General features: G+C 38.0%; 1 protein-coding gene across 2 annotated transcripts; it reads left to right on the forward strand.

Annotated features, from left to right (window-relative positions):
- The first annotated feature begins 7,300 nt into the window (after nt 1-7,300).
- On the forward strand, nt 7,301-11,312 carry LOC148025515 (uncharacterized). Of its 2 annotated transcripts, none has more exons than XM_087692684.1 (6): nt 7,301-7,614; nt 7,969-8,264; nt 8,362-8,673; nt 8,767-8,985; nt 9,075-9,188; nt 9,668-11,312. In XM_087692684.1, exons 2-6 carry the CDS (start codon nt 8,142-8,144, stop codon nt 10,934-10,936), a joined length of 2,037 nt encoding a protein of 678 aa, XP_087548810.1. In that variant the 5' UTR covers nt 7,301-7,614; nt 7,969-8,141; the 3' UTR covers nt 10,937-11,312. The 2 variants fall into 2 exon arrangements, with proteins under 2 accessions (XP_087548810.1, XP_087548811.1); XM_087692685.1 differs by having other exon boundaries at nt 8,365-8,673.
- The last annotated feature ends 6,875 nt before the right edge of the window (nt 11,313-18,187 follow it).

The raw sequence follows: 18,187 nt of genomic DNA on the forward strand, positions 1-18,187 counted from the left end.
CCAAAGAGTGTTTCATTGCTATCTAACAAAGCTTGAATGATACAAAAGAGGTATAGTTATTGGCTAGCACAATGCTTTGTAAAGTTGATAATCCTATTTATATAGTGACAACTATTCTATCACCTACCTTCTAGCACAATGTTGTGTAAAGTAGATAATCTTGTCTACATAGTGACAAATATTCAATCAACTACCTTTTGTGCATCACTTAACAAAAGTAAGGTTTATAACAATGATACTCCTTCAAATGTTTTCCCTCATATGATGACAATACCTTTGCCAAGTGAAACTATAGGAGAAAAACTGATATGTCAAAGATAAGCATGAGCATTTATTACTTCTTGATTTGACTTTATTTTGGTAGGTGCCACTAGTAGGTACACTAACCCCATGAAATAATAGAAGCTATATCACATTTGGCCCACAAACCAACAAAAGTAATATTGCATTTGGATTTTAGTTGTTGGTTGAAGTGTCAACATGAAAAGACTTATCCAATTAGCTTTCTTCCATCTTGTGCTTATGGTATCATCATGAATGAAAAAAGGTGAAAAGAAGCACTTGAAGAGTCATGTCCATTCATTTGCATTGATGGCAAAGGGAATTCAAGTTAGTAAGACAAGATAGTAAGCAGTGAAAGAAAGGCATCGAAGTGAAGATAGAACTAGTGAGCTCTTTGCTTTGAATGATGGATGGGACATGAGAATGTAAATGGTAAACATAAAGGAAATTGCAATTCAGTTAGTTTTTGTGTTCGAGAAAAGGAATGTGGTGTAAGCTACAGATCACAAACCCTTATTGGTGTAAGCTACACACAATGTACTATTATTGGTGTAAGCTACGCACGATGTACTATTATTGGTGTAAGTTGCACATCAAAGACTAATGTTGGTGTAAGCTACACACCATGGACTGTTGCTGATTCTTCTTAAATTGTACCTAAGCAACTCGCTTTTCCTTCCCCTCCCCTCCCTTTAGACTTTCATTATGTGGCAACTTGTCATGACATAAGAAAATACTTTTGTAACGAATTGAATTGATTAGCAATTAGATAGTTATCATCCAAAGTATAAAGCAAAAAAACATTATCTAGTAATATGTAAAAAGCTTGATGCCATATTTGACCTTGATATGTGAAAAGTGCCATTGGGGGGAGAGGGGTCACTTAAAAATATGAGAGTGTACTATGTGGGTTCAACAAAAGGATCTTTTTAAATCCATTTCAAAGCTTTTCGTTAAATATATAAAAGGGCACCGTCTAAAGGGGTATTCAAAGTTGAATAGAAGAAGGGTGTAATTTACTCATGAAATTGTACAAATAGGGGGTTCTCTTGAACACATCAGCTAGAAAGGATTTACATATAGTGACCGCACTCTCTCTATCCCCCCCCCCCCCCCCTTTGGGGAAGAGAAAACACCTTCTTTTGCTATTTGTACTGAAAGCTTATTAGGGGACTTGATTTATTACTCTAGATTATTAGCTAGTTGTTATGAAACTGCAAATTTGATTATATCCATAATGTTGTGTAGTTGAAAAAACTTATTCTATTGGTTGAAGGCAATAGTCTTAATAAACTCCTAGCATACAACAACTATCAACTTATGGGACAACCCTCATGTATAGACATATCAATCTATAAATCAAGTTGCACTTTCATGGCTATGGTGCTTCTAGCCGTTTCATTTTTAGGAGAGTCCATGTATGCGGACATGGAAAACTTTTTTTTTTTTTTTGCACATCTAGGTGAGATTCTACTTTCATGAAGGAAAATTCATGTGATACATCTACACAGTTGTATGCATGCCAACATTTGCAAGCCCTAATATATGAATGATCTTCTTTTTCACATAATGAGCAAAACTATATTAAAAGTACAATTTTTGCTAAGACATTGGCTAGCAAAGCCTAAGAGAAACTCAGCACATTTTCTTTGAGATAAGACAGACACCCACCTAAACAGCCACAAGAGGGCGCCCAACCTCCAAATATTAGTTATACGATCAAGGTAAGAGCAATGGTAGCATTGTCCTATGTGTGGATAGGTTATCTTGCAGGTCAAATGAAAAATGAAGCTTGATTGCACCAAGATCCACCTCGTCAATGACTCTAGGCCAATCAAGCTTACATGTGAATCCATTTTTGTGTGGAGCAAGACTTGAACCCATAGTGAGATGATTAAGCCCCAAGTCATAATCATTAGGATATCACCATCGTAGCTTTACACTTGGATAGCATTGCCCTTTAGGGCATATGCTTACACAATGGTGTGGTGACAAGATGGTATAGGACCCCCAAAAATTGCCCACACAGTTAACTTTAGCTAAGTGGAATACTTGCCTTTGAAAGGTGTGGATATCTTGCTTTTCAAGAAAGAAAAGTTTATTTTAGAAAATTAGGGAAAAGGGGTGTCCTCTCTCTCTCTCTCTCTCTCTCTCTCTCTCTCTCTCTCTCTCTCTCTCTCTCTCTCTCTCTCTCTCTCTCTCTCTCTCTCTCTCTCTCTCTTGTCGAAAAAACAAGTAATGCTCTTGCGTGCAGTAATCCACCATTGTTTATTGTAGAAAGTTAAAGCAAAAGGGTGTTCTGTGTGTGTGTGTGTGTGTGTGTGTGTAGACAAAAAGGGCAATGCTCTTGCGCACAGTAGTCCGCCCTTATTGTTATATTGGACTGGCCTAGTAGATGTCATTATGTGCTAGGAGACACAGCATTCTTCTAAGAGTGCATGTCTAGAGTGAGTTGCGCATGTCCTAATGTGTGGCACCTATCAAGAAAAAACACAACCGAGCACCCACGAGAGAGAGAGAGAGAGAGAGTGTGTGTGTGTGTGTGTGTGTGACACATTGCCTATCTAGGAGCGTGCCTTGAGAGGGGTGTGACTCGGTTGAATGATGGGCAATAGCCAAAAAAGAGAAGAAACTAGAAAGAGAGGTTGGTGTGAAAAGTGGGACATTGTCAGGGAGTGTGTGAGAACACATCCTTAGCGAGGGACACTTTACTCTGGAGTCTCTCCTGGTGGTGGGCGCCCTTTGCCCGTTCTTTTTTAACCTGCAACCTTTCCTTTTCCGTGAGTCCTTTTCGGTCACACCCTGGGTATTTGTGAGGCCCCAACCCGACATTTAAAACATCGGATGCTCGCCCAAAGTGGGGTAACTGAATCGATGATGCCGCATAACGATATTATATAATCCACACCACCGATTTTTCGAATACGATGTCCCGAATTTGCCCGTTGCCTTTTTTATTTCAAAAATATATCACAGCTGCACTTATTTTCCCACATCGTTGAACAATAATGCATCCCCTCGAGTGGTCAGTTCTTAATCGCATTTGCCTTGTGAGTCATCCATCGTGTTTAACATATCGATGTGCTTTATCTTTTCCTTGCAGCTGCGTGTTTCCCATAATGCACATATAAAGCTCACTCTTTCTCTCTTTGTAATTGACATGCATCCTTAGGCAACTCTTAGGTTCATCCTTAAGCCACTCTTAGGTTCGGTGAACTTTAGGGAAGCCTCCTAACAATTAGGACATCCATGGGGTCACTTGTCTCGCAAACAAAGATTTAACTTGGTCTTAAAAAAGAAAAAAAGAAAAAAAGAACTTGTTGTAGTGAACATAGCACCCCTAATACGGTGCGTACTCTGCCGAAGTACTAAACATGTGGCATATGTGCAGAACCCACAAGTCCACGGACTTCTGCATGTTCTCAGTGCTAAGATGAATCAACAAACAATCAACGTAGGTGACTTAAGTAGAGTTCTAGTTCTAGATCGTGTTTAATAGTTTAGAAACAACTAGCTTTTTAGTAAAGTTCCAAGCTTTCTTGTTTTAGTTGAGACTACTTAGAAGTTTAAAGATGTGCAATGATATAGGGTTTTGAAGGGTGGCATCAACGTCACACCCTTTCTACAATATAGTTTTCAAAAGCACTCACAAAATTTGTGTATAATATTGTGCCTTGTCCACCATTACTTTTTAGTTTTATTTACCTTCTAGGTTTGCTACCTATTGCATTTCAATGTAGGGGTCCTTGATGATCAATGCATTTGCTTTTGTGATGAAAAGAAGGTGGAGGAGAGAATAGTTTATAATATATTTAGCAAAAAAAGAGTTTATATTGTTGTTTAACATAAGAGAAGAAGAGTCTATATGTTTATTGTTTACATCCCATAAAATGGACAACAAACTCTATAAAGAATTTTAAAGCTTGAACAATCGAATTCAAATTATCAACAACAATAATCATGTAAGCAAATCTGTGTAGACTTCATAATTAGAGCATGCTTCCAAGTTAACTTGTTATGTAGATTTGAGATATTCCTATAAGCATAGAACTCTAGAAAGCCTAATGAGAAATGAAAGGGTTCATGATCACACCTTGGACAAAGGGACATATAAAGGGCTCTTGGACCATCTCGAAACTCGATCCTTTGTGGAAATTTAGATCGTCCTTAAGAACCTCCACAATAGACAATTCATTTATCCTAGTTATATTTTTAACTATAGAAATAGCTTTCGTGATGGTTTTATATAGGTGGTTATGCATTGAGTGACAATGCCCAACCCTTGCATGGAGTGGACATGGGCACAATAGCTTTACCTACCAAAAGGACATAGTTTCGCAAAAAAAGTGAAATTACTGAATATACAAATTTTTTTATTGGTTGCACATGCAAAAAGTACACCCTTGTTTGTCACTTTATGAAGTGGACAAGGGGAGACTCCTCGTCCAAAAGTAAGCACAGAGTAGAGTTCAACGATTTAGCAAGTAAACGACACCTTAAGTTCTATGTGGGTATTCCTCATTTGGTGTGTAACCAACCTAATTCAATTAGATGAATTTGATAGGACCAATATTCCTCTCCCTACTTTAATTTGAGTAGGTTAGTCACTTTCATCTCAAAAGAGCATAAATGTAAATCTTAATCTCATCTAGTCCCATCTAATCAAGTTTAGGCTTGCCCCAAATATCAATCAAGGTTTTAGACTTTTTACCAAGAAACCTCAACGAATAGGGTGGACTTCTTAAAAAGACAAGTACATTGCATGCAAATGAGAAAATTTCAATCAAATTGACAATAAAAGGAGGCAATCCCCATAAACATTGGTCCCTAATCAATAATGATTCTCGCAAAATTTACATCATATGTTCTCAATAGCCTTACCTTCACTAGATCCTTAATTTTCAAGTTCGAGGGCTTAATTATTAGCCTATCAACCATTGCTTATTGTCCCAATAATAGGGGATATCAAATGCTTCAACAACACTCCTCAAGGCTAAGAAGATTCTAAATAAATTGTGCCTTAAATAAGCAACAATAGGTCTCCCAAAGCTCTTCCCTTGTTGGCTTTATGCTGTTTCCCCTTCCTATCCTAAACATGTGTCTCTCGTAATGCAAACTCTAATGGAATGCAAAATAAATCATCAAAGTTTCCTATAAAGAATTGAGATTCCTAATTGACTTCCAAGCCTTAGCAAAGGAATGGTTGCACTTAGAGTTGAGGAACTAGAAGGCTTGAAGTGCAAGATGAAAAGTGAATGAGTGTGAGCTTCATGGTGTATAAGTTAACGATGCTAGTTGTTCTCAAGGACTTGTCATCATAGTAGTGGGAAAGAAAGTAGGGTAATGATAGATTGTGTTCACCATTGAGCCATTTTGGACATTTCGAAAAGACAAAGTTATTGATGCACTTGTATAAGAGAAGCCATCTACACTCACCACATTCCCCACAAAAAATGGTTTTCACCCAAACTTCCAATTAGGAACACGATAATATTCAAAGCTTCTTAAAGGAGGGTTGAACAAATTGTATGTAGCTGAAAATGGGATTTATCCTTGAACTATAGAGTTTGCTTGAAAACCCATCGAATTTTAGTAGTTTAGTACAAAGGGATAAATTATATATCTCCTCTCTTAGCAAAGCCCCCGAACTCCCCATCGTGATGGTCCATATAATGTTGAGATCCCATGAAGATACATTGGTAGATCTCGCCTCTTCATGAAACATGCAACAGTAGTTAATCCACACAATCTTGCTTTAATCATGAATATGAGTTGCACTATTGGTTGAACATGGATTAGAGGTCCTTTGCCCCCTTGAGACTTCAACCCCCTCAACTCTACACTTTCAAGGCACACTCTATAACATAATAAAAGATGCTCAAGGCAATGAAAGGAGAAACACTTTGCAACACAATATCAAGAGACAACATGCAATGAGGTAATAAACCAAGGAAGCATTTGTTCTTGTTGCTATCGTTGGTTTGAGAAAGTGGATTGTTGCTTACTAGGCCAATGGAACTTGTCCATTTGTATACTATTTGCACCCTTGGATAAGGAAAGTGGATTGTTGCTTACTAGGCCATGGAACTTGTCCATTTGTATACTATTTGCACCCTTGGATAAGGAAAGTGGATTGTTGCTTACTAGGCCATGGAACTTGTCCCTTTGTAAACTATTTGCACCCTTGGATAAGGAAAGATTGGGACCTACTAGGGGCTAGAAAAATATGACTTGAATTTATTCTTGTCCTAAAAAAAGAGTAGAATAGATAATCCTCACTTGAGATATTAGCACCTCTCGACTACATTATTGGAGCAAATGTGCTATACATAAGGCAAGGGGGACTAGTAACAAGGCACTCCCCATTCCTCCACTAGCTCCCTAGCTGTGTGACACAATTGAGTTAGTGAAGGCATCAAAAAACAATTCATTGAATGTTATCAACTCTCTTTAAAAAGTATGCACTGCGTAGGATGTTCCATTATTGTGGTTTAGGAGTGCTTATTCAAAGGACCTTTTTTGGCTAACTAAACGATCTTCATTCTTGAGCAACTTTGATGTTCTTCAACGAAGGAGAATGAAGGGGCTGGCATGGAGGGGGGACCGGGCTAGTATATCACACAAAATTGGCCCCCTTAACCCATGGCCATGATAGGGTTGATACAACTCCTTACTTGCACACTTAGCCCAAGGGATTAGAGAATCGAAACCCACTTTCTTGCCAAAGTCATTGTGTGGTCCAATAGCTCATTGCAGGCGAGAAAGACACGAATAAATGTGTTTGGAGTAGGCCTTATGTAAAGATTATGTAAATACCATATGAAAGCACTCTAACCGGGCGCCCTTTTTGCTTTTGCAGTCTGCACAGATATGCTGTACTTGGAGGGTGACTTGGCACTTGAATTGGTCAGGACACTTCACACAGTCTCCCCCCCGCCCCCCCGTCTCTCTCAAGCTGGTCAGGACACACACACACACACACACACACACACACACACACTCTCTCTCTCTCTCTCTCTCCGTCTCTGTCAATTCCTCCATGTTCTCTTCCGAAAGCTTCACCTTCTCCTTTTCCTTCCATATTTCCTCTACAGGCTAGCGCTAGCGTGCGGCGGTTTTCGATGGAGTTACCCCCCCCTTGACCTACGTGCAGTCGTCTTTTCCTCAGCCTCACTTCCCAACAAAGTCTGCTCCGATCGAAGCATCTCCTTCTTCCCGGGAGACGCACAACTTAGTGGTGTATGGCCATCTCTCAGACTCTCGCATGGAAGTTGATGAGCAGAAGACGTTTTAACTCCAGTATCATTGTCATCTTCCCTAGTTTCCCTCAAGGTATACCTCCCTCATGCTTAGCTTACGCTTGCTGTTGAAGGAATATATTCTACAATGTAGCTTCTGTGGATGTTACTTGCCAGTTTCAAGCTAGTTTAGGCAGTTTCAGAAGCGAAGCCCTTGCCATCGAAGTCAGGAAGCGGTTCCGATCGCTAGCTGCAAGACTGATTCGTGGTTTGTAGATGCTAATTTTAGCAACAGCATCGCCCGTTCATCTGTGCACAACCTGTTTGCGCATAGTGTAACACTATCAAAGCAGCAGCCATGCACATTTGCTTTGCCAAACTACACTTTTGAAACTCGAGCCAAAAGCTTAACCTCTGGTTTTTAAGGGCTTATCTGTGCTTTTCGCAGGTAAGAAAGTATACAGCCGGGCCTTAAATTGCTTGTATTAGTGCCCGATCGCCTTCTTCCTGGAGACGAATAATCTCTACGCTCGATTTAATCATCTTCCGGACGCCTTGACGTCCTAAACCGGCTACATCTGAGCTGTTTTGGCACGGAATTTTTGCTCATTTGAGCCGACAATGGGGAAGTCCAGCAAGCTCTTTAAGGGTTTGGTGGCCGGCGTTCGGGCTTTCAAGTCTCCGTCGAAGGAAAAATCCAACAAGGAGAAGTCTGCAACTAAAGCGGCGGACAGAGAACAAATTGTGAGATTTTCCAAGCGCTCCACTCTGAATTATTGCGTGTCTTTCTCTTTGATCAACAGAAGTGTTGAATTCTTTGTGATATTTTCATGTGAGTCAGCAGAGAAAGGGAAACAAGGACAAATGCATGTGGAGTTTAGGTAAATCTTCATCTAGAAACCGAGACGCAGCCGCTTCTCTTTCTCCTTCATCGTGTGATGCTGTTGAGATTAAGGTTGTTCAAGTTGAACAACAGAAGGCAAGGGAAGGACCATTCAGTGCAGAAGCTGTTCCTGATGGGAAGGCTCACGGGAGAGCTGGTAGCAAACATGGTGTACAGATTAACCCTCAGAAAGCCCTAAGTGACGTGGAGTTATCCAAGCGGGAGGAATGGGCAGCAGCAAAGATTCAAGTTGCCTTTCGTGCTTATCTGGTAAGGAAAAACTCTGAGCTTGACTGGCGTCCAAAAGTTCAGCCAGATCTATCAGTTCATGTTACAATCTATGGTGTACTTGGCTTCATGCAGGCTCACCGTGCATTTAGAGCTCTAAGAGCCCTAATTAGACTACAAGCCCTTGCTCGAGGCAGACTGGTGAGAAAGCAGGCTGCTACAACTTTGCGGTGCATGCAAGCTTTGGTAAGAGTACAGGCTCATGTCCGTGGCCGCCGTGTTCGCTGCTCAGAGCTGGGCCAACTGGTGCAAAAGCATCTGCAAACAACAAGGCAGCAGAGAAAGAAACCAGCGGTGAGCACATGAGTAGACCCGTTTCTTTTAATGTGTGCTAAGTTTGTTGAAAGGAACTTCAAATTGAGTAATTCTGAATGATTTTTCAGGAAGGTTGGGTGAGCAGCATTGCTACTGTTCAGGAATTGCAAGCCAAGGCTCAGAGCAAGCAAGAAGCTGTTTTGAAGCGACAGAGAGCTCTTGTGTATGCATTTTCTGAGCAGGTTTGGTTTTAGATGCTCTTTTGAGATCTCCAGTTTGCACTAGAAGGAAATTGATGCTTTGTCTTTAGGGGCCGATAATTAAAATTGCTGCCTTGAAAAAGTCTGAAAATCTTACTGAATTTCTCAATGAAGATGCATATAAGAGTCCCAATTAAAAGAGAAAAAATGTGAGTGTATAAATTTGCTATGCAGAAATGTTGAGGATGTGCATTTTCTAAGCGGGTTGAACACTCGATATATTACTTTGTGTTCTTGATTGATCTCCAAGGAGGCACAGTTAGGCTATGTCTCAATGTTTTTAAGATTTGCATATCCCAGCAGCTTGAAGAGTTGATGCTCTGCTTTATGTTTCCAAGGTTGTGTTAGCGGCACAGTCAAAGTATGTCTCAATTTTAACAATTGAAATTGTACAAGTTTTTCCAGTCTTGAAGTTCATATTTCAACTTTAAAGCGAAACTTTTCTGTTTGGCACCCTGCAGCTCTGGAGAAATGCACCAAAGCAAAATTCTCTTGTAATAGAATGCCAGCCTGACAGAAGTGACTGGGGTTGGATATGGTTGGAGCGCTGGATGGCTGCTCGTCCATGGGAAAATGGACTGAATGCTACTAAAGAGAAACTTGTTGTGGTGAATGCAGAACCAATAGCCAATGACACCCTTCATAGAACACAGCCAAGGAGGGCAAATAAACATGTGCCTATGTTGAAGGAAGAAGTTGACACTACAGCCACAGAAGCTACAGAGTCTGTAAAGTTGCCAGACGTACAGAATACACCATCATCACCACCGCCGCTGCCACGACCTCCACCACTCTCACCCACCAGTTCCTTCACTTATGTGAATGAAAAGTCTCAATGTGATTCTAGCTCATTTATCAGTGCAGTGACACCCACTCCCTTTATACTGCCAGGAAGATCTAGGGAAGGCATACCAACACCTGGTAGCCTCAATGAGGAACTCTCAGGAGGGATGGAAAATCACATGGATGGGTTGCAGGTTCAGGTGGATTCACCAGGAGCTTCGAGTGTCAACTTAAGCTCATCATTAAATGGATCCGGAATTCCACCTGTCTCACACGTGATATTGCCAGTAGAGCAGAGCTTGTTGCAGCAGCAGAGTAGTGTTCCACCACCACCCATACATGTTCCTGATGCTGTAGAAGAAGACATGTCAGTTGGCTCTCTTACACCACAGGAGAATCAATCCAATTTGAATGTAGACAATGTACTGAATGAGGCCAAGTTTAACCAGGATTCTGCTGTTTATGAGGAGCATGAGCTAATGGACAGTGCAAGCGACATGGTGCAAGCAGATGCATTCTCGGAAACAACAGAAAATGGAAGGTGCAACTCCACTGTTTCTGCTGCTTCAAAAGTCCCAGACACCGTGGCCAGAAGACTGAGCACTTCAGGGATAAAACATGATCAAGGGGAGTCTGGATCCCCATCTGTACCCAGCTACATGGCCACAACACAGTCTTCCAAGGCAAAGATACGCTCCCATGTCAGCCCCAAGCAGAAGCAAGACTCTCCTAAGCAGAAGCCCGACTCTCCTCACCAGAAGCCCGACTCTGCATCGAAGCGACGTCATTCTCTTTCTGGCCTGGAAGGGAAAAGCTCTCCTGTGATGCAACAACGGCATATTTTACACGTACGAGCAAGTAGCAAGGGCCAGTTTGCATCTCTAAGGGATAGCAGTGTGGATGGTTCCTTTCAGGTGAATGGGGAATCACGAAGACACGCCAAGTAGGACCTCGGTTTCTGTTTCATCGAGATCATAATATGTCATTATGCCAGGATGTGAAGATATGCCAGCAGATTCTCTTTCCGACAGTATGGTATGCCACTAGTGTTACGATTATCATCCCTGACAGAGGTGGGCCATCTGAGTTTGGTCGTGTAAGTAATTTTGGGTTCCCTGTCTTTAGGGGTTTTTGGTTGGAATCTGGATGCTAAGATGGCTGGAGTCTTGACTCTGGAGCATCGTATGTGTACTATAGATAGCAGTACTTAACCTTTCCACTTCGGTAGTTCACACACAAACACTTCATTGCCATTCACTAGTTCTATTGTCAAATTAGTTTTGGGCTGGAATCTGGATGCTAAGATGGATGGTGTCTTGACTCTGGAGCATCGAATGTGTACTATAGATAACAGGATATTACGTTTCCACTTCAGTAGTTCACACACAAACACTTCGTTGCCATTTGCTAGTTCTATTGTCAAATTAGTTGTGTGGCTGCTTGTGCACATATGGACGTGTGTATGAGGACCCTGGCAGCGTCACCCTTCAACCTTGGTTTTACAACAATAATAACAAAATGTGTCGGAGGGTGGAAAGAATGGCGGGATAGCATTACTTGTCATGGTTGAGTGAGGTTATCCTGATTTTCAGTGGTTGGGCAACAAATTCATGGTGGTAACTTCTGATTGGCGGGTGAGTGAAGGTAGTAGGTCAGTTTTGAGATGGTATAAATGGTGTAAGCGATTGAGCTTCGACCCTGGGTTACCTTGTCTACAGAAGTGCATCGAGTTCACCTCGAGAGAAAAGGGTTACGGGAGCTTGCGTGCGCAAGGGAGGGCCTCATTTTCAACTAGAGAGGGACTTTTGTTTTTTTAAATCCTCCCTCTTCTCCAGGGCTTGAATTAAAGCTTAGAGATTCAAGCATAGCCTACATAGTTACGTACCTTGAATTGAGCAAGCACCAAAGCTTCTCCCTCCGTTGATATATCATACAAGGAAAGAGGTAATGATGAGCGCATCTTGCATTCTCCCTTTAAGCTTCCTCTTCTCCAAGACTTGAATTGAAGCTTAGAGATTCAAGCATAGCCTATACAGTTACATACCTTGAATTGAGCAAGCACCACAGGTTCTCCCTCCATGGATAGATCATACAAGGAAAGAGATAATGACGAGTGCATCTTGCATTCTCTTGCTCTCTTGCTTTCATGGGATTGGAAGTGATAGGCACACAAAAGGCAAGAAGAGAAGTTAGCAATACTCATTTGTGTCAGAAGTGGATGTAGTGATAAAAGCATGTGGAAAATTGTTATAATAGACTATTGTACACAAGAGATAGAGAAAAGAGAAAGAAACACTGCAAAAGAAAAGAACATTGCACGAGGAACTCAGAAGCAAAGAGATACTTGGGAATTAAAGCTATAAAGGCACTAGCACCTGCTCCTCTCCCTCCACCAGAACCAATCAAGTGATGAATGATCAATGAATGTGGAGGAGAAGCTTGAATAAATAGGCAAGAATCCATATACCAAGATATGAGACAGTACAGAACCAATGTGAGTCATTGGCAATTGCTCCTCTCCCTTCACCAGAACCAGTCAAGTGATGAATGATCAATGAATGTGGAGAAGCTTGAATAAATAGGCAAAAATAATGTCATGTTAGCTAGCATTTAATGTTGGTCGAATAGCAATAAATGCTGAAATAGCCATCCTAAAATGCTAGAAAAAATGCCTAAATAATCAGGATAATATATTGGTGCCCTAGCCCATCGAGATACAAAGACTCAACCATGAATCGATATATTTACTAACAATTTGATGGGTGGATCATAAGCCTTGCATGTTCAAAGCTCTTGAATCAACAATAGGATACAAATGAATGAGGTAAACAAAATATTCACGTCATCCTAGGGAATAGTTTGCATGTGGTCTATCGTTAATCTCTACGCATAGAGTGCAAATTGACATAGTATATATAAATCAAGAAAATTAGAAATTGATTAATTTGGGTTAGATTTACACTTTGAGATATCAATTGGAACCCTAATCTTGCCAAAGCAAAACTATGTTTTGAGTTGCATTTGAATGATTGATGATCTTCATTGCTTGCACAGAATAGAGATTGCATGAAACTTCAATCAAATTGATCTAAATCCCAAAATATTTTGTAGTCTCTTCTTATTCTTTCATTTTTAAAAGTATGTGAGATATTAAATTGGTTGGAATAGTATAAATCTTGTCTAGATTTTGTCAACTAGCTTTGGGATATGCTTTGTTGGGCTTTGTTTTGTATTTTGTATGATAAAACATGCATAAAATAAGTTCCATAGAGGAAGAAATCAGCCTAATTCAACTCATGAGGACTCAAAGACTCTTATGGTGTGATTTTAATGTTGATTCTATGCCTTGAACTTGAAGCATATTGCTTGCATCACGATCTTGCACAGTTGCCTCTTCTTGGGAGGCTCTTTCATGAGCTACTTTATCTCTAGCATTGTTTGCATCACGATCTTCTATGGTTGCCTTGTTCCTTGGGAGGCTCTTTCATTAGTTGCTTCAACTTTGACTTAATGTATTTTATTATCTTACCTTGAATTTAAGTGTTTTGAGTAGGGATTGAATATTTATGTAATTACTTAAAATTTCAAAAAAATAGGGTGCGTGATTACTCTATTGACATGTTTACATTGATAATTGAGAGTGGTAAAAGACAACTCGTTAACCGAATAAAACCTTGTTGAGCTTTTTTGTTTTCTTGCCTGGCCCATTGGGAAATCTTAAAAGCTTGGTGGGCTTTAAAATTTTTAAAAGTGCGACATGCTTGGGCCCGTAGGCCTTTAGTTGTAATTTGCATCTAGGTAATCTTTTTCTCTCTTTTACTCATGTGTTGTGGTAGAGTAGGCCTAACGATTGACATGCATTGTGAATTTAGCGTATGCATGTCATGAGGTTGTCTTTTCCCACCACTTGGTATACATGTGTGTGTCTCGCTATATGTATGCATATATGTATGTGTGATAGGAGGGGCCATTTGATTGGCATGAGTTGTGAATTCGACATATGCATATCACGAGGATTGATGTTGCAGTTTCTCCTATCACTCATTGTGTGTATGCGTGTACTTCTTGCATACACATGTCAAAATATCTGTATTCCCTTGATTAATTTTTGTGTGTGTTGTCTATGGCTTTTAAGAATCTCTCTCCCCTTGGTTAAACCAACATGATATTTATTAATGGTCATTGTTGAACATTGGACAAATCATTAGATATAATAATACATTTGGTTAGATCAAGTTTCGTTAAACAACTCTTTCAACCCATTCCTTCATCTTTGAATGGCACTTATCAAGAACCTTATGCTGTATTGAGTGATAAGATGTCAGGAAAAAGCTAACACTAAACTCTGTAATTTTCTTCCATGCATGTTTCCAATGATCATTATCCACAATTATCATTGTATGGTCAGAAAAAAAGCCTAGGACATTTGTACTTCTAATTATGTCACATGAAAACTCTCATGGAGAGATGCTTGACAGATGCTTGTTCTTGGATTGCCAGCTTTCCCCATCATGCCATACTTAAAGCTTCAAAGCTAGAAGCATGGGGTGTCTAAGATTTGGTTGATTGACAATGTTGCTACGTGAGTCAAACATCTCAACTTAAACACACTCTTACTATGGAAGCCCCCTTACGTTCATAGTGCTCTTGAATGGCTTTAGTTGCTTGTTAGATGGTTGGATGTTGATACATATATATAGATTTCTTCATGCTACTAAACAAAAATGGGTGTTGATACATATGTTAGGATTCTTCATGCTACTAAACAAAAAATGGTTCCTAATGCAGGCTACACCATTGGACTTCACCATATGTCAAAAATTCCACTCCTAATGCATATATCAACCTAATGTATTTTTCTCCTGCTTGTTTGTTCTCAGCTCTAACATATGCTAGATTTCTTACTTTCATAGTGCTCTTGAGTGGCTTTGGTTGTTTGTTAGATAGTTGGATGTTGATACATATGTTAGATTTCTTCATGCTACTAAACAAAAATGGGTGTTGATACATATGTTAGATTTCTTCATGCTACTAAACAAAAAAATGGTCCCTAATGCGGGCTACACCATTGGACTTCACCATATGTCAAAAACTCCATTCCCAATGCATATATCCATCTAATAGATTTTTGGCAAATTATCCCGAGTGACTTTTGCAACTAGCACTTGAGTTTGCATTATGTTGGTCAAAGGAATAAGTATTGGTTGTCTTTGAAAATTGAGAATTGGTATCCTCATATTCTTAAACACACACACACACACACGCACGCACGCACGCACGCACGCACACCCCCCACGCACGCACGCACGCACACACACATGCACGCACGCATGCACGCATGCACACACACACAAAGCATATGAAAAATAAAAATAGGAAAAAAGAAAAAAGAATGTATATGTGCATATGTATCACACACACACACACACACACAGATTACATATTAATAATTAACTATTAAATGTTATTATGTAAATTATACTTAGTCTATAATCAATACATATATGTATAGTTAGTATTTACATTACATAATAATACATAAGTATTACACATAATTATAATTAATTTATTATATGAATTAATTATAATTAAAATATGTATATTATGATTATTAATATATAAAATTATATATATAATTATTATAAGTATATATTTAAATATATGATAACTAATATACACTTATACTTATAAATATATGTATATAATAATAATAATAATAATAATAATAATAATACATATGATATACTTGTATATTAATTCAATCATATATGTATCATTATATTAATATTTATTTAATATATAAATAAAATAAAATTATTAATATATTTACATAAGTAATTATATATTAAATTATTAATAAAATATTTATAATATATATGCCTTTAATAATCAATAAATCGGTTAATGCATATATGTATTATGTTATAGAAAGTTATAACAATAATTTGTACCAATGTAGCTCTAGTGGTAAACACAAAATCATTGCATGTGTAAGACATGATTTCCTAATAATGTGCTCACCAAAAACACAAAACACTTCAATTCCTTGCCTATCCATCTTATACAATGTGATGAGTGCTACATGCACATACATGCAACAAGCAACTATCATGTGATGAATATAAAACAATACTAAAAATCCACATAACAAATAAAAATCTTATATTCATAATAGAAAATTCTCCATCATAACATTGCATGGGTTTTAAAAGAGCAATTATTCTTGGTTGATTACAAACAATATAAGTGGCCAATAATATGCTAGTACTAGCTCATTCAATGAATTTGCACTAAATTGATGATGAAAAAAGCAATGTGTTGCATCATGTGGTGAATGTGCACATCCACTATGAGAATAAGATGTTAAGGATTTTCTAGGTAGTGCCTCATGAAGCAAATCTTTGTGTGTTTTCGATCTTAATATGATTATGAGTGGTATGTAGATATTATATAGTATAGATTGAAGTAAGAGATGACTTGTGAATCCATTTGTAATGGTCAAGGATAACTATAGCTACTAAGATTTCTAAATGAGCTTCAAGTAATAGAGAATAATCTACAGTTGGTATGATAGCTAGAGTTCCCTTTAGAGAAGCTACTATGAAATGAACTACGAATTTTCTAATGAGGTGGAATGTCCAACTAGAATAAATTATCAATAGCTTCAAATGATGATATGAACAAAACTAAAGTAAATCCTATCTTTCAGTACATAATATACACAATATTGAGCAATCTAATTAAAATTTAGAATTAATGATAAACCTACATCAAATTTTAAAAAGATATTATAAGTGACTTGCAAGTACTTGAAAAAGTAAAGCTATGTTAATAAATAATTTTGAATAAATATATTAGCTAGTATATAATTTTTTGATTACAAATAACAGACATATTCAGTATTATCTAATGATTTTTATTACTTGATTCAACTCTTAATACTCAGTTCTCATAAGCTAGAAAACCATTTTATAGTATGCATAAACTCAAAAAATCTATGGAGTACGAAAAGTTAGCTAAGTGCAAAGCATAGTGAAAGGTCTAATTTGAATATATATAACATTCTTATGGTTCAAAATTAGCCCAAAGCCATAACCAAGGAGTTATAGTTGATAAATATTTCTACAAATATTGTACTTATGAAGGGTAGCTAATCTTAAGTATACATTCATCATTTAGAGCCTAAATATGACTAGAACCTGATATTCTATGTTTCTATTGTAAATTTTCAAACTAATGGTATCTTCAAGTTATAATATCTTAGCAATACATTTAAATTAAGAAAATATATACTAGTAGAACTTGTAGATCTTTTTGTGCTCTAAGATATGACCTTATTTAAAGTATCTTAAAAAATGGACTAAAAATTTATCACATTATTATACAACAATGATCGCAATGCATATTTTTGCATAGAATTACAAAATTGGATAAATAAGTTACCTTTAAATAATAATAAGTTCAAAAATAATTAGATTTAGCTAAAAGCACATCAAATATAAGTTTTAAATCTTGTTATAAGATAAAACTTTTTCCCTCTATAGTACATTAAATTCCAAATGATTTGAAAACTACTTTGGTAAGAAATAGTTTTGAATTGGAAACCTTACAAAGTGTGGGTCAGTTTGTAGACCAATGTTGTAAAGAAGCAGCTTTCTAATTATTGAGAATTGATTCATAAGTATAACTTAAGTGTTATAGCTAGCAAACTATTCTATAGATTTGATTTTAAAAAAGTATTAACAATTTTGAGAGTAAGACTATCAAGATAGGATTTGTCAGCTAAAACATAGTTTTCTTGCTTATTATTGTGAAATATGTGTCTATGGTCACTTGGAGTGCTAATTTCTTCATCTAAGGGATAAGCTTCTTGAAGCTCTTTTGTTAGCCCCAATGCAAAGGAAACGGAAAAGAAAGTGAAAGAAAATAAAAAAAACGTAGGGCAAATCGAAAAAAGGCAGACCAATGAAAAAATAGGAGGAAAAAAGGCAAAATCATAGGAGCAACTTTAAAAGTCTAGGGTGAGTGCAAAAAGGGAAAGACACATTTTAAATATAAAAGCACACCCTAAATTTTTGTAAAAGAGTGCCAGGCTCCCTCCTATGCAATTTGTAAATGTAGACAAGCATGGGTGAAGGAACAATGTGAATAGGGAATTGGGGAAGAGGACCTAGGCAAAAATGGCCGGTTGTGTAGAA

The sequence above is a fragment of the Lygodium microphyllum genome, chromosome 14 (genome assembly GCF_053477565.2).
Source record: "Lygodium microphyllum isolate KBCC chromosome 14, Lygodium_microphyllum_v1.1.10, whole genome shotgun sequence".
In the NCBI taxonomy this organism is placed as follows: Eukaryota; Viridiplantae; Streptophyta; class Polypodiopsida; order Schizaeales; family Lygodiaceae; genus Lygodium; species Lygodium microphyllum.

Excerpts from the sequence above, each read along its gene's own strand:
- LOC148025515 (XM_087692684.1), top strand. The coding sequence starts at position 8,142 with ATGGGGAAGTCCAGCAAGCTCTTTAAGGGTTTGGTGGCCGGCGTTCGG. Across the intron at positions 8,674-8,766 it reads TTGCCTTTCGTGCTTATCTG|GCTCACCGTGCATTTAGAGC; the intron begins GTAAGGAAAAAC and ends GGCTTCATGCAG. Across the intron at positions 8,986-9,074 it reads AGCAGAGAAAGAAACCAGCG|GAAGGTTGGGTGAGCAGCAT; the intron begins GTGAGCACATGA and ends ATGATTTTTCAG.